The sequence below is a fragment of the Plecotus auritus genome (assembly GCF_963455305.1).
Source record: "Plecotus auritus genome assembly, chromosome: 8".
In the NCBI taxonomy this organism is placed as follows: domain Eukaryota; kingdom Metazoa; phylum Chordata; class Mammalia; order Chiroptera; family Vespertilionidae; genus Plecotus; species Plecotus auritus.
The window spans coordinates 93280784-93295872 of NC_137782.1; the positions used below are offsets into that span (position 1 = coordinate 93280784).

The 15089-nt window shown below is 51.3% G+C and overlaps 1 protein-coding gene across 1 annotated transcript in view; it reads right to left on the reverse strand.

Annotated features, from left to right (window-relative positions):
• BMP7 (bone morphogenetic protein 7) overlaps positions 1-10657 on the reverse strand; it is an 81977-nt gene extending 71320 nt beyond the window's left edge. The window contains exon 1 of the mRNA XM_080684562.1: positions 9765-10657. Coding sequence (XP_080540688.1) covers positions 9765-10182 — 418 coding nt within the window. The 5' untranslated portion in view covers positions 10183-10657. The remainder of the gene's footprint in view (positions 1-9764) is intronic.
• Positions 10658-15089: the final 4432 nt, after the last annotated feature.

Below are 15089 nucleotides of genomic sequence, written 5' to 3' on the forward strand. Positions count from 1 at the left end.
TATTACAAACAATATGCAATATTTACTCTGGTGCAGGTGGCAGTGTCTTGAGGTATTGCTGTTAAAATACCCATCTCTGGCTGTCTCTGGGATTTCCCCGTGTAGGAGCCCCAATACATGGCACCCGGGCCCTCTACCCTGACCATGATGTTTAAGCCCTAGAGACCGAGGAGAGGGCGGTTATCATAAGCAGGTGGATAATGAAACGGAAAGGTCTGACCTGCTCATCTTTACCTTACTCTTCAGAGCTCTAAACCACAAAGTTGAGATCAAGGGCTCAGCGTCTGTTTGGGTCTCAAAACTACTCTCCTTGTGGCCCCTACCCCATTCGCATACGCCCACAGGGCCAGGAGCAAAGAGCAATGCCTTTCTTTCAGCAAGAGCTGGGTTCAAATGCCGACCCCACCGTTACTACTACAGAAAGGCCTCAACTCAACCCTTCCCCTTTTCCACTGGGACTTATTCCCACGATGCATTTAGATAACGAAGGAGTCTCTGAATTCAGTCTCTAGATTCACCCATGCACGGTCCTGCCTGGACCAGGAAGCGCCTCTGAGGCCCAGGAAGAAGCGCAGCTCTCCCATTCAGGGCGCAACTTCAGCCACACATGCGCCAGCCAGGCCCAGCACCTCTCCAGCTGGGACCAGAGTCAGGCTCCGTAATTCTCTGGGTAGTGAACCCCGCGAACTAAAGCTAAAGCTTGCTTTTGCTGAAAGACAAATCCTAAAGAGGTGAGTCATTTTACAAGTGGGACTGGAGAGAAGTAGTTATTCTTGCTGAATCACGTGAATGCCTCAGTGACGCGGGAGCTTCTACAAACACTGGGCTCCAAAATGGGGTGCAAGCACTTGAGAGGGCAAGAGGGATCTATCAGAATACGGGGGCGGGGGGGGGGGCATTACAATTACAACTAAGTAGATTTCAAGAACTGATGGACATCAGGGAAAAGGGAAATGTACTAGCTGAGCCTCAACAACACTGCATAACTGGAGGATGAGATTAAAGATAAGGATCTCCTTTCAGTAACGCAGCCAACCGCTCCCTTGTTCCATGTCCACCTCTTTAGCCAGCCTTCACCTATGATGGTGTGGTGGTCACTAGTGCCATTTCCCAGGTTCTTTCTGGTGCTCCCCTTCCCAAGCAAGGGGTGGAATTGTAACCTCCTACCCACCTTGGGTCAGGTTTGACCATGTGACTAGCTCTGACCAGTGAAATGAGAGCATAAGTGTTGGGTCACTTCCTGGTGGAGATTTTAAAATCCCAAGCACAATGAAGGATTAAAATGATCAAAACTTAGGACCAGACCTTTAGCTCACTGATCCCAAACTGCTGAACCATGAAGATCAAATTACATCACATTGAAAATTTTAGTGATAGCAAAATTAGTTAAATTTGTCTCATTAGCCAAAATTAAAATATTTGTGTTAATGATCAGTTAGTTAAAATGTATATTAGGTAACATGAGAATTTTGGATTGTTGGGTGGGAGGGGGAAAAATGGTGATGGATGGAGATTTGACTTGGGGTGGTGAACACACAATTACAGTGCATGCATGATGTGTTGTAGAATTATGTATAATTTTGTTAAACAGTGTCACCCCAATATCTATTAAAAAATAATTTTGGATTGTTTTTATCTTTAGTGCCTCCTAGTTAAGTTTCTGTTGCAATCTTTGTTTTATATAATACAAACTATCCTAAACCAATAGTTACATGATTTATTCCTATTTAGGGTATGTACTCAAAAATTTATTAGTGGGACCCTGGCCGGGTAACTCAGTTGATTAGAATATCGTCCAGATAAGCCAAGGTTGTGGGTTCAACCCCCAGTCAGGACACATACAAGAATCAACCAATAAATGCATGAATAAGTATAACAACAGATCAATGTTTCCCTCTCTCTCTCTCTCTCTCTCCCCCCTCCCTTCCTCTCACTCTCTACAATCAATAAAAATTTTTTAAAAGTAAATTATATTTTAAAAAATGTATTAGTGGAGATGCAAAGTTAAAAATATTTAGCAAATGTTTCTTAGAACATTTTCACTTCATTCACATACACACGCAGCCACTGTTTGGGCCTCTCCTCTCCATGAGAATCCTGCGAGGCAGTGCTAGGGCAGGCGATTAACAGTGTCTGTAAAAACAGTCAAGAAAAAAGTCCTTTATCAGAGGCCAAAACACAAGTCATGGAAACCACAGAGTAACTCGCCTGCCTTTGTGTGTGTGTTAAATTGCTGGGCAGATGAGCAGGGGGACCATTAAAGGACCATCGGAGGCTGCCTGTCATGCTATGTGCTTAGATTTTTTTTTTTTTTTTTAAACTACATGAAAGCAAGACAGAGGCTGGTGTTACAAGACAGTACAGGCCTAACTCCAATGCTTAAAAACATGCAAGTCCTCGATTTTGGAAACAGTGCAATTTTTTATTCACAGCCAAATTTAATTAAGCCTGACAACAAAAGATGGAAACTTGAAAGCTACTCTGGGGAGATAAAGATGTGAAAGAATAACACGTGACCTCAAAGATGCAGGGAAACCTAATACTCGCTAAGTCATATTTTTCAAACAGTATAGAAGGAGCTGGAGGGAATTTATGGGGAGCCTGGAGTGAGGAAGGCCACCCCTCGTCTCGGGCCCTGGAGGAGGGCTCTGCATCCTCTGGTCTCCAGAGGCTTCTAAAGGCACTGAACCCATACGGGCTCTGTCGAAGCCTGACCGCAGCTGGGGGAGGGGCAGCCTTGCACCTGCTCCCATAAAAAGTGGGGAAGTTGTGCTGTTCTGTTAATGAATGCTTTGGGCTTGTCACTCCCTTGAAGGAAAAGACAATTTGTACTTTGACCATTTTCCAGAAAGGGGTGGGAAGAAATACTTCAGTAATGTGGTTTTTTGAAATTAAAGCTTTTTATTTTGGAATAATTTTTGATTTAGAGAAAAGTTTCAAGACAGTACAAAGAGTTCCTTTATAGTCAGCACTCACTCAAGTTTCAGTTTCCCAAGTAGTAAAAATTTTAAATAGCCATAGATGCTAAAATCGAGAGAAAGAGTTAGCATTACCTTCTCCTTATCCTCATATAAGTTTGATGTGTTCATTCAAATCTCACTGGTCTCTGAAAGAGGAGAGAAACGTGTGCTCATTTGGGGCCATTCTCTTGACATCTTTAAGATAACATGGGTGGCTTGATCTCAGTGTTTATTATAAGATTAAGTACTTAAAAAGTGAAATTTGGCCCTAGCCGGTTGGATCAATGGATAGAGCGTTGACCTGTGGATTGAAGGGTCCTGGGTTCCATTCTGGTCAAGGGCACACATACCTCGGTTGCAGGCTCAATCCCCAGCCCTGGTCAGGGCGCATGCAGGTGGCAACCAATCGATGTGTCTCTCTCACATTGACGTTTATCTCTGTGTGTCTCTCCCTCTCCCTTCCACTCCCTCTAAAAGTCAATGGAAAAATATCCTCGGGTGAGGATTAACAAAAACACAACAACAAAAAACAAGGAAACAAACTCAGAGATGTTAAGTCACTTGCTCAAGGTCACACAGGCAACATGCAACCCTAGTGGAAACAGACACGTGGGTTTAAGCTGTGTCTAAAGAGAATCACTGTGGATGGCATGCCACTCTCCCTTGCCAAGTCACACCCTCTGCTGTCACTGAGAACTTCCGTTACACGGCAGTAAAGCCCCCCAACCCCCACTCCATATATCATACAGAATTAGCTGCAAAGTGTCAAGAAACTTGGCCAGGCAGCCCCAAGCATCAGCAAGGGCTGGAAGCCTTCACTGTGAAGCCCTTTATAGAAAGCCGCAGTTGGCAGCCCCGCTCCGGCATGGGAACAAATTAACATTGGCATTCCAAACACAGGAAAGGAAGGAAATTGGAAACACAGTTTATACTTGGCCAGCCCTTTGAAATACTGTACCATGCTACCGACATCAATTAATGAAAAGCAGGGTTGTGCTGAGAGGCTCTGGTTTGGAAATGCATTAACACACGTTAAACATGTTTGTACAGGAACCGGATTATAAGCACCCTGGCTCCAAAACAATAAAGCAATTACCCTAAAACTGGTGCTCTCTGAGTTGTCATTAATTCAATCCACTCCACGCGGATCAGCAAAGGCTTTGCGCGGCTCCCCACAATGCCTTCCAACGCAAATGTTGAAAGGACGGCATTGCACATGCTACTCGGGGTTTCACATAAGTAAGTGTCAAACGCCCTGCACTCCTCATGTCCCCCCAATCATAAACACTCCGTGCCGGGGAGGGGATAGCACGCAGCGGCAGCCCTGGTATTCATCCACACTGCCCTTTTCCATGGGGTCCACGCAGCTTTTCACTGGTGAAGGCTAGCTATGGAATATCTGTTCCATATTAAGAAATACCAAATCACGCATTTGTCAGATATTATTTGTCAAATGCCATTTGCTGCAAAACCCGGAATTTTGCAGCTGAACACACGGCTCGTACTGGGCGGTTCATGTAATCCCCGCAGTCAGGTGTGGGATGGCGTGCAGTGCGGGAACCCTTCCGATAACCTGTTCCTGCAGCTGGGAAGCAGAGCATCTGAAGCTCCATATAAACGAAGTGCTGTGCCTTGAGCTGCCAGTGCAAAGGACCCAGCGTGCTGGGAGGACAGACGCAAAACAACCGGAGAGGCGAGGGCCTGCTTCCCAATTTTGCAAGAACGCTTAAGGGAAAAGATTTTAGATACAGCCTAAGTGAATCTCAACATGTCTGGCTGACAATGAAAGAGTCGGCTAGTTTCTTGAAAGACTAGCATCCTCAGGCGCTTCACCCGCAGCCATACCCACCTGAATCCGATATCCAGGCTTGAAGCGCCGTTACTGATGTCACCCACCGCCCTGCTCCCTGGCCTGGCCCTGGTGACATCACCTCACAACTCCGTGTTGATCTGGGATCCATCAAGTCGAGGCAATTTGGGTGTGTAAAGCTAAATGTGTTATCATTTTCACCACACATTAACAGTTTCTATGTAAATATTGGTATTTCCTCACCCCATGAAGGCGAGAGGAGGCAAATGACACCGGCACGTTTGGTTTAAACTAATTAAAAGCAGAGAGTCATGCAATTCAATATATTGATTTTACCAGTGGGACTTAAATCTTTTATAATAAGTGTACACAGCTGCAGGGCTCTCCCACCACCACACTTTAAAGGCTAATCCTCACATTCCTTCTGACAATACATGACAGGTCCCACACATCCCTGCCTGTGCCCTAACCCCAGTGACACTGCCAGAACGCATTAAGACGAAGTGTGGCAGTGACTTGCCAAAAACACAGCCCCCAGCCAGGTCTGAAGAGTGATTATGAAAAAATGAACGTGGCCAGACATTTGGTGCAAAGGACTCTCCATTCAAAATATTCAGTTGGTTAAACGGATGGGCAGGCTGGGGAAGGGTGGGGGCTGGGGGAGTGTTAGGACACGCTGATTCTTGCCATGGGCCAAATATGACCTTACCCAATAGGGGGAAAAATTAAAGTAATAGGGGTGATCAATCAACTCAGATGGACTCTCCCTGGGATGAAGTCATCACTTGTCTCTGAGTTCACGGCCATGTGATGCGCGCTCACATCGCAGGCATTCCGGTGGTCAGGGCCCAAGCGCCAGCTGTGTTTATCTCAGCGGAGGCTGAGCGCCTGCTCCCCGACAGAAGGCCCCGAGCTGGAGCTGCATCCCAGCAGCAGTTTCTTCTCTCCATGCATTCAGATCATGGTCCCTGGGCTGTCCTGAAATCCATTTGTATCTGGGGCCACCTCCTTTACCCCTTCCAGGGGCCACTCCCCAACCGAATGACAAGCCTGGGATAAAAACTAAAAATAGCCACCCAAGCTGGCATCCAGGGCTCTGCCTTAACCTGCTTCGGTTCCAGAAGAGAAATACAAAGATCAAAAAAGTTCAAATCTGGGTCACATATATCCTAGGGAGAAGGGAGGGGGGAAAAGATCTTTGATTTATAGAACCAGGAAAATGAGGTTTAAAAGAAGTGATTTTGAAAGGGTTACTAAAAACACAGCTGTTGGTGCACTCCTCGAGTGAAGACTCTCTGCAGAAAGAAAGAAGGAAGGAAGGGAAAGCCTGGGTGACATCTATATTAACCTCTGGCTGCTTCCCAGCGAGGGCCGGCGCTCCGAGTGCTGGAATGTGGAACAGCCCCTTCCAAATCTTAACACAAGCCAGGTTACAGCTGCACAGCCTGCAGCCTGCTCCCTTCCCAGAGCACTCCCTGAAGGAAATTTTTAAACTGTAACAGAATCTTTTTCTAATACTCTACAGTGGTAGGGCCTGTTCTTAAGGGGCAAAAGGAGAGATTTTAATGCCAAACACTTGTCAACAAAAAGGATAGCCAGATGGTACAAAGGAAAAGTCAAACAGCAAGGCCTCTTGCTGCTCTTCGGCTGCATTCACAAAAGCCACTTTTATACATGGGGTCCAATAATGATAGGTTTCCAACTTTCTCTCCCTTTTTTTTTTTTTTTTAACTTAGCTTCAAAGATTAAACGAAGTTGGTTGCTTCATAGGCTGGAACCAGAGATAAACATGCATTGCACACCCCTCATGCCAGCCGGCTTCTTTAGAAGTTTCCAGAAGAAGCTGCTGAATTTCTACAAAGAAAGAATGGGGCTGGGGGGAGGGGCCAAGGTATCTGGGGATTCGTCTACAGAGTTCACATTGCCTGGGGACTATTTAAGAGAGGGTAGCCTGTTTTGAATTCCAAAAATTAAGTCTACACAGAGGGGCTGGGGGCTTGTTAATCCAAACCAGTTTACAAATCTCGCCTTTGAACTTAAGGGGCCCAGGTTGGGAAGATGGGAGTCTCAGTCCGACGGCTCAACCAGCATCGCACTGGGCTTTATTGTTCAGGCTGGTCTTTGTCATGAGGTGCGGTCTGAAGTCCTCATTCTTAGCACCTGGTTTTGTCATAAATTCTCCTCTGGTTCCCTCTTTAGTTTAGATCCCAATCAGCCTGGCAAAGAGCTTGAATTCCGAGGACTTATAGGAACAGAAACCAGTTTGGCTACAGAGAGAAGGAAGAACAAATGCACCAGGTCTGCAAAAGCCTTCAGAATCCAGGTAGAGGTCTCCAGTCCTGCAGGACAGCGAGGGATCAGTGCAGGGAGGAGGGCAGTGAAGAGAGTCAGCCTCCCCTCACCATCTCCACCAATGGCCTCCCAAGCCCCCCAGGTTCCCTGCATGGTAACCAGCAATGGTGTGATATGGATTAGTGACATTTTCTCACTCTTAGGTGAAGTGTGAGACTAAACACATCTTTAGAAAACATTGTAGGTTACCGATCAATATGATTTGCAATCCAAGGGAAATCATGTGCGCCCCCCCCCCCCCCGGCCCCCAACCCCACTCCCACCCCCAAGCAGCTCCTGGGGAGGAATTCCAGGACCACAACAGAATGGAAGGGACAAGCAGTTTATTCCTGTGCAGAGCAGAAATAGGTCAACCTTAGAATCATCGACAGAAGAGTCTTGCCAAACTGCAGTCCGGGTCTTCACCCAACTAATTTCCTCAAGTTTTAGGGACACAGAGAGAAAGAAAACAAGGTCAGTGCACCCTGTTAAAAAGCTACTCTGCCATCTAATTTGGAGTGATGTTCCAGGAAGCAAAACCTGAGAAAGTCAGGACTGTCCTACAAAACCCAAAGCCAGCCCCGCTGATTAAGAGGCTCAGACAAGCCGGTCTTTGTCCTTTCAAGATGAAAGAAATGGGACTCAGGGGGTTGAAAGGTGTGTGTACAACCAGAGGAGGAAAACCACCCAGTCCTGGCCTTCCCAAACAAGCTCCAGCTTGCTCCCACCATCAAGGGGAGCAAACAGCCCTGCCCCAAGATCCCCAGGGGCACCCAGTTGGCAACCTAGTCCTTCTCCAATGGGGGGGGGGGGGGGAGGAGTGCCCAGGTCTGGCCCTGCTACTGGGTACTTTTTGCATGGGATTTGCAAAGCCAGGGCTTACAAATACCTTTTTAATGACCCCAGCCAGGCTCTGAAGGCAGCAGCTGGGACCTGCTGCATTCACTGGGAGTCACGGGTACCCAAGAGAACACAGAAGGGGATGCCATAAATCCCCCAGCCAGAGCAAGGGGCCTAATTACCCCAACTTCAGAACAGCTACACGGCTCTGCTTTATTTTACTTATTTACTTGTATTTGGAATTTCTTCTTTAGTTTCTGGTATAGGTCATAAATACACATTTAAAAAAATCACACAGACACAAGTGCAGACAATGAAAGATCAAACCTCAGTTTATACTCCCTAAGCCCCAGCCCCAGCCCCAGTCCTGCCCCCCCCCCCACCCCAGTAAAATCTATTTCCAGTTCCTGGCGTCTTCTTCCAGTGGGAAGGGATGATATACAAGCACATTATGTAACCCCACTGATCTGCACCTTGCTTTTTTCCACCTCATACATCTTGGAGATTGTCTTAAATTAGGACATATGGAGCTGCCTCCTTCTAACAGGCTGCTTAATATAATTTAAATTTTCTTGAAATTATTTTGGCATCTAAACCTCCCACCCCTTACTCGCTGAGACTGGTTTCACTATTTGACTTTTGGCTATTAAGGACAGACAATGGTATTCCGGGAACCCCGGGGACCTTATCTAAAGGGGGAAGCATCAAGGTTGAACCGGGCTTCCCGAGCCCTCCATCCACGCCCCCAGTGCCCGGCTGGGGGCTTGAGTATCATTATTTCCATGTTGACACAGCGCCCCTGGGCGTGAGTTTGCTGTCTTGACTCGGTTTGAATTTTTGCAGCAAGTTACACATGTAGAATGAAAGCGGCTCAGGAAACAGCGCTCTCGGGGCGTGTTATCTCGGAAACCAAATATTTGATCATCAGCCCTACAGAGCGCTGCCGGGGGTTAGTTTGAGCAAGTCTGGGGAGTGAGCGTGCACAGATGGAGGCGGCGCCCCGCCGCAGCCTCAGCTCCAGCCTCGGGTCTCCCGGGCCGTCGCGGCTCCAGTCCGGAGCCGGGTCCCCCAGCCGCCCCGGGCAGCGTCTGCTCAGAGATCCCGCGCCATCCAATCGCCAAAAGCCGTGGTTTGCACGCCACATGTGATAAACGCTGAAAATGGATTCTGCCCTCCCGGGACCTATCATTAAATATTTAAAATAGAAAGCTCGCAATGGCAATGTTTCTTCCCCAGCTCCAGCCAGAGAACTGAAAGCGAGGGAGCGCCTGGCGGCCAGGAGAAGGGCCCCGAGGCGCTCAGGGCGCGCAGCGTGCTAGGGCGGGCGCACCGCGAGCCGACAGGTAGGGTAGGACTTGCCAAGACGAGGAAGGGGGCGCGACGCCCGCGACGCCAGGGCCAGGCAGGACTAAGAGGGGCCCATAGAGGGCGGGAAGGCAGCTTCGCCGAGCAGGGCCCTTTAAATCCAGGTAGCGCGGGACGCGCCGGCCCGGCACAGCTCACATGACCGAGCCCCGCGCTTTGAACTGCGCCGCGGCCCGCCTGGCGCCTCCAGCCCCAGAGGTACCGCCGCCAACTTAACCCGAAGGGGCCTTTGGACCAGTCCTTCTCTCCCCCAAAACTCCCACAGGCCAAAAGAGCCTGGCTCGCCATACCTGGCGCGCACAGCGTGGGGTCCACAAGGACCCTGGGGTAGGAGAATCTTAGCCAGGAACTACGATTTGCAAAAGGCGAGAGTGGAAAGATGGGTGGGGTGGATGTAAGAAGTGACCCCCTCTCCTCCCAGTTCCAAAACGCCTTCTGACCGGCCTGCTTTCACTCACCTAGGTTGACGAAGCTCATGACCATGTCGGCGTCGGTGAGGAAGTGGCTATCTTGCAGGCTGGCTAGAGGGGGACCCTGTGTGCTGAAGACTGCCTTGTAGGGATAGGAGAAGCCCTGGCCGTCGGGCCCGCCGCCCTCCTCCACCGCCATGGCATTGTATAGGTCCAGCATGAACATGGGCGCCGAGTTGTGCTTGCCCTGGAGGTGGGGGCGCGGGCGATGGGGCAAGCCCAAAATGGAGAGGATCTCGCGCTGCATCTCCCGCCGCTCCTGGCTGCGGAGGCTCCGGTGGATGAAGCTGGAGTGCACCTCGTTGTCCAGGCTGAAGTCGGCCAGGGCGGAGCGCAGCAAGAACAGGGGCGCCCAGAGCGCCACGAAGCTGTGAGGCGCCGCGGCGCGCAGCGAGCGCACGTGCATCGCGCCGGCTCTACGCGCGACCGGGGCTCCCGGCACCCGGCACCCGGGCCCGCGCCGCCCCAGGTGGCGGAGGGGAGCAGGCGGCGGTCCACGCCGCTCGGTCACTTGCAGCAGACGGGTCCCGCGGCGCCCGCGCCGGACATGGCCCCTCCCCACCCCCCTGTTCTCTGCCCGGATCCCCTCCCCCGGCTCGGTGCTGGCCCTGGGGCCCCTCGTCCCGCACTCGCCCGGGCGCACCGAACGGCTTGGAAACCGGCTCGAGCGAGGAGCAAGCAAGGAGGCGGGCACGGGTGGGAGGAGCAGCCAGCAACCCTAGGAGCCGGGTGAGCGAGCGCCGGGGAGGCGGCGAGGCGGCGGCGGACGAGCGCTCCTTTTCCCGCTCCTCTCGCGCTCTAGCCCTCGGGCGGTGGCGAACCACCCTCTTTCCAACTCCAGCGCCGAGAGCAGGGGCTCCAGGTCGCTCTCCAGGGCCTGCGTGCCCTTGATCGCTCGAGAAGCCGCCTCGGGAGCCCCAGAGTGGTACGCGCTGGGGCCTGAGAGAAGGAGGAGGAGGAGGAGGAGGACGGGCTTCCAGGGGCCCCTCCCGCGCCCGCGGCCTCCCACCTGCCCTCAGCCCCGCCCTCCCCACTAGCTGCGCCCAATGGGTTCATTCATTCCTTCTGGAGCGCTCTACAAATATTTACTGAGTGCCCCCGGGGTGCCCAGCGCCGGGCCCGGCGCCACAGGAGTGCGGAGGAAAGAATCCAGGCTGGCCCTCCCCTCTCAGCACTGGCAGTCTGAGCGGGACCCGTGGGATTCAGACCGTGGTGGAAGAAGCTGGGGGAGTGTGGATGGTGCGCTGGTCTATGAAGGCTCCCCAAAGGAGGGATCCGCCAGCCCCTTAGATGCTCTGTGCCCATGTACTCCACTCCACTCTGACCCCTCAGGTGTCTCTCCAACTGGTCACGTTTGTCTTTGCTCTTGCCATTCTCTCTGCCTAGAATTCCCTCCTACCCTGATTCCTCCCCCACTACCTTCATCAGTACTTAGCTGGCCCTCCTCCAGGTGCCACTCAGGTGCCACTTCCTCCCAGAGACCAGCACAGATAGCTAAGGTCACTTCCCTGCTCATTCCCACACACTTGTTTTATTTTCTTTAACTCCTCCCACCATCTGGAATTACTGTTTGAGTTATTCATGCTTTCTTTATTGTCTTGCCTCCCCCACTGGAAATGAATCACTCTGGGGGCCCAGGCTGGTGCTTTTCTTGGTTGTCCTGTACCCACAGTACCTTGAACTTAGGGCCTGGCAGCCACTGTGGCTGCACATTCATTTATTAAATGAATTAATGAAATTGTGTGAGCTAGAGAATTCCCACCTCCTCCCTGTTTGGCCTCTGTTTGTTTCCAGCCATACCTCAGCCTGAGATCAGGGACCTAGGCCCACCACTGTCCAACCTTCCCCATCAGCCCCTGCCTGGCATCCAGTTTGCAACAAGTTCACCTCCCAGGGTCTGTGCCTGGGACTTCACTGGTCTCCCTTCTTCCCTCCCCTCATTTGTTCATCCCACAAACACTATAGTGAGCCACCCACTGAGAGGCAGGTTCCCACCAGGAACAGGCTCCCCAGACAACTCAGAACCTGCTATGGGACCTTCAGTGAATTGATGCTCTTCAGAACCATGGTTTCTTGATCAATAAATATGGGATGAAAATAACTCTTTGCCCAGCTAAGTAGTGAGAAATGTGGGGCAAAGTTCAGCTTGCCTCCTCCCCTCCAGGGGCTGCCCCAGAGGCAAACTGCAAACCAGTGGTGTCCATGTGAGAAGCTAAACAGAATGTCAGCTCAGGGCATTTGGGATGAAAGATGAAGGTCTGAATTTGGGGATGGGGTTTCCTTTGGGAAAACCTCACCTTGGGCAGGAGAAAGCTCCAAGAGCTGGTACAAAGGAACCTGGTCTTGTCACTTTTCTGGAGCAGAGGTGCTTCTGCCAGGAATCCCTTAGGGACTTTTGGAAAAGATGGCAGCCTGCAGGCCCACATGGGTGGACATAGGAGAGGCCAGAGCCAGGCAAAGAGAAGAGAATGCAAGGCTGCAAGTCCTAGCCATTCATATCACACAGGCAGGCCCTACTGCACAGGCCCACCCTGGCTATGATATAGAAGGAACCCTAAATCCAATGCCCAGGACTGAGCTTCTGCCCACCTGTCAGTCAAAGCACTCTGAAAGGCACCCTCCACCTGCCCTTCATCCATCACTCTTTCCCTTAGCACAGTTTGTTGAGCACTTCCTGGGTGTCAGGCAGGGTGGGCTTCATGAGTTTGCAACCCGTGCAGTTGCCCAGGCCCCCACAATCAGAAGGGCTCCACACTGGGCTTAATGCTCTGCTGTTACCATGTTACAATCTATACTAATAAAAGGGTAATATGCTAATTAGACCGGATGTCTTCCAGACATCCATCAGGATGTCCTTCTGGACAAAGCCATGGTGGCAGGGGCCGAGGCAGAGGCCGTTAGGGGCGACCAAGCCAACAGGGGAGGGAAGTTAGGGGCAATCAGGCCAGCAGGCAGAGGTGGTTAGGGGCTATCAGGCAGGCAGGCAGAGGCAGTTAGGGGCAATCAGGCAGGCAGGGGGGCAGTTAGGGGCATCAGGCAGGCAGACAGGTGAGCAGTTAGGAACCAGCGGTCCTGGACTGCGAGAGGGATGTCCGACTGCTGGTTATCCCCTATGGGGTCCTGGATTGGAGAGGGTGCAGGCCGGGCTGAGGGACCCCCTCCCCCATGCATGAATATCATGCACCGGGCCTCTAGTTCTTTCTAACCTATAAACAAAGCTACCCCCCCCCCTTTCATTTTGTTCTGGACCCTGAAAGTCATGCAGACCATCCCGGTGCCAGGCATAGTGCTGGGTTGGAGAGTGCAGCAGTGAGTTCACATATTGACCTCCATCACAGAGCTGGCTTTCAGACCAGGGGAGACAAAGCAAAAACCTAAATACAGTTTGGGGTAGGGCAGGAGGTTGTGCTTGTCCATGGATTCTCTCAGGGAAGGGGGCGGCGTGCTTAACTGCTGGAGCCCGGGGGAGTGGGGCATGCAGGAGGGTCAAGGGGTAAAGACCAGGGGTAGGCAGTGTGGACGAAGAGGCCTACTGAGGCAGGCGGAAGAGTGCTGGCTGGTGTGCGGTGTTCATTGGAGAGTATGCAACCCAGACCATTTTAGCCTGTGGTAAGTGACAGGATGAAATAAACAAGGTGACATGGTAGGAGATGGGAACAGGATCTCCTGGAAGAGATGCCACTGACCTGAGTCCCAGGAGGATGAGAAAGAGAAAGCTTTCCCCGGGAAGGCATCCCAAGCAGAGTGACCAGCAAGTGCACAGGCCCTGCAGAGCAAGCAGCAGAAACCAGGCCACCGAGCTGCCAGTGCCTCCCAGGGCTGGCCTTCTAGGGGCAAAGCTGACGCCACTGCCTAGCCACCTCCAATGCCAACTGGGATGAAGGTGCTTGCTTCTTTCAAAGTCTAAAATGCTACTCTTCTGTGGCAGCCTTCTCTGCTTTTTAATCCACTATCAAATCTTTTGGGGAGATTTTTAACCAGCAAGTAAGGCTGGGGTGAGGGTGCCAGGTACTGTTACTACCAATTTGCATACGACAGCTGACTGGTCAGCATCTGTCCTGTCCCCCTTTAACCCTGTGAAGGCCCTGAAGGAAGGATTATAGTCTACCCCTCTGTGCATCTCACCTGAGACCACATGAGCCTAGAAGACAGCAGGTGCTCAATAAGTACCTGCTGAATGAATAGTAATAAGCACAGCCAACACCTAAGAGCATGGTGGACTGGGCTGACTGTGCAGGCGCCAGGCTAAGTCATCTCCTAGTCCCCTTGCCCCACCATCCTTCCTCTGAGAAGTCACCTTTTCTCACGCAAGATGAAGAGACAACATGCTCTCCATACCTGAGATCTGGAAGAGATAAGGTTTCCTCTGAACTCCCACAGCCCCCTATTTAGCCTTATCTTTTCTGTGACCCATGCTGGGGGAGGGGTGAGCTCTTTATTTTCCCTTCTTTCTCCCCCAAAGGAGTCCCCAAGAAATCAGCCCCTCACTGAATGCTTGCTGAATGAATGAATGAATGAATGCAAACGTGCAGGCAGGAAATATCTGGCTGGGATTACATCAGATGCTGCTCTGAGAGTTGAGGCCACAGCAAAGGCTTCACGGTTGTTTAGAGAAAATATTGGGTGGGAGACAGCAGCCTGCCCACCTGCTTCACACTCCAGCCATGCCACTTGCAATTGTGTGCCAAGGATTTAACCTCTCTGTGCCTCAGTTCCCCCATCTGTATAATTGGGGGAGGGGAGGCTAATACTGCCTGTCTCCTAGGATTGCCGTGAGGATTCAGAACTTAATTCAATTCACGTAAAGGACTTTGCAAGGTGCCTGGGGCACAGAGAAAGCACTTGATAAATGTTAGCCAGCATCTGTATGAAAAGGAAAATATGTTAACAGGAAAGCCTCCTAAGTTTAAGAATAACAACAAATGTTTCATATGATCGGCTTTTTGGCCAAGCAGAGAAAAGCACATTTATCGTGACTCTGGGAGATACAGCTCGAGTGAGTGAGTGGGCAGAGCGGGCGAGTGGAATTAGAGGTGAAAGGAAAATCCTTACATTCCGTCCTCTCATTGTCCCCCAGCCACTTCCCCACCACCACCCCTCATGCCATCCAGGGCCCAGGAGCTCCCCAGGGCCTATCCCATTTCCCCCAGCAGCCAGTCTCCCACCCACCAATCACCCCCAGTTGTGGTTCCCCAAGCCCAGGCACCCAGCACTGGACTCCTGGGCTGTAACCAGATCTGCCCCAGTCTGTTCCACACCTGGGGCCCGCTCCCCTGAATGAAAGATGGTCTGGAAATATGAGGGGCGTTATTG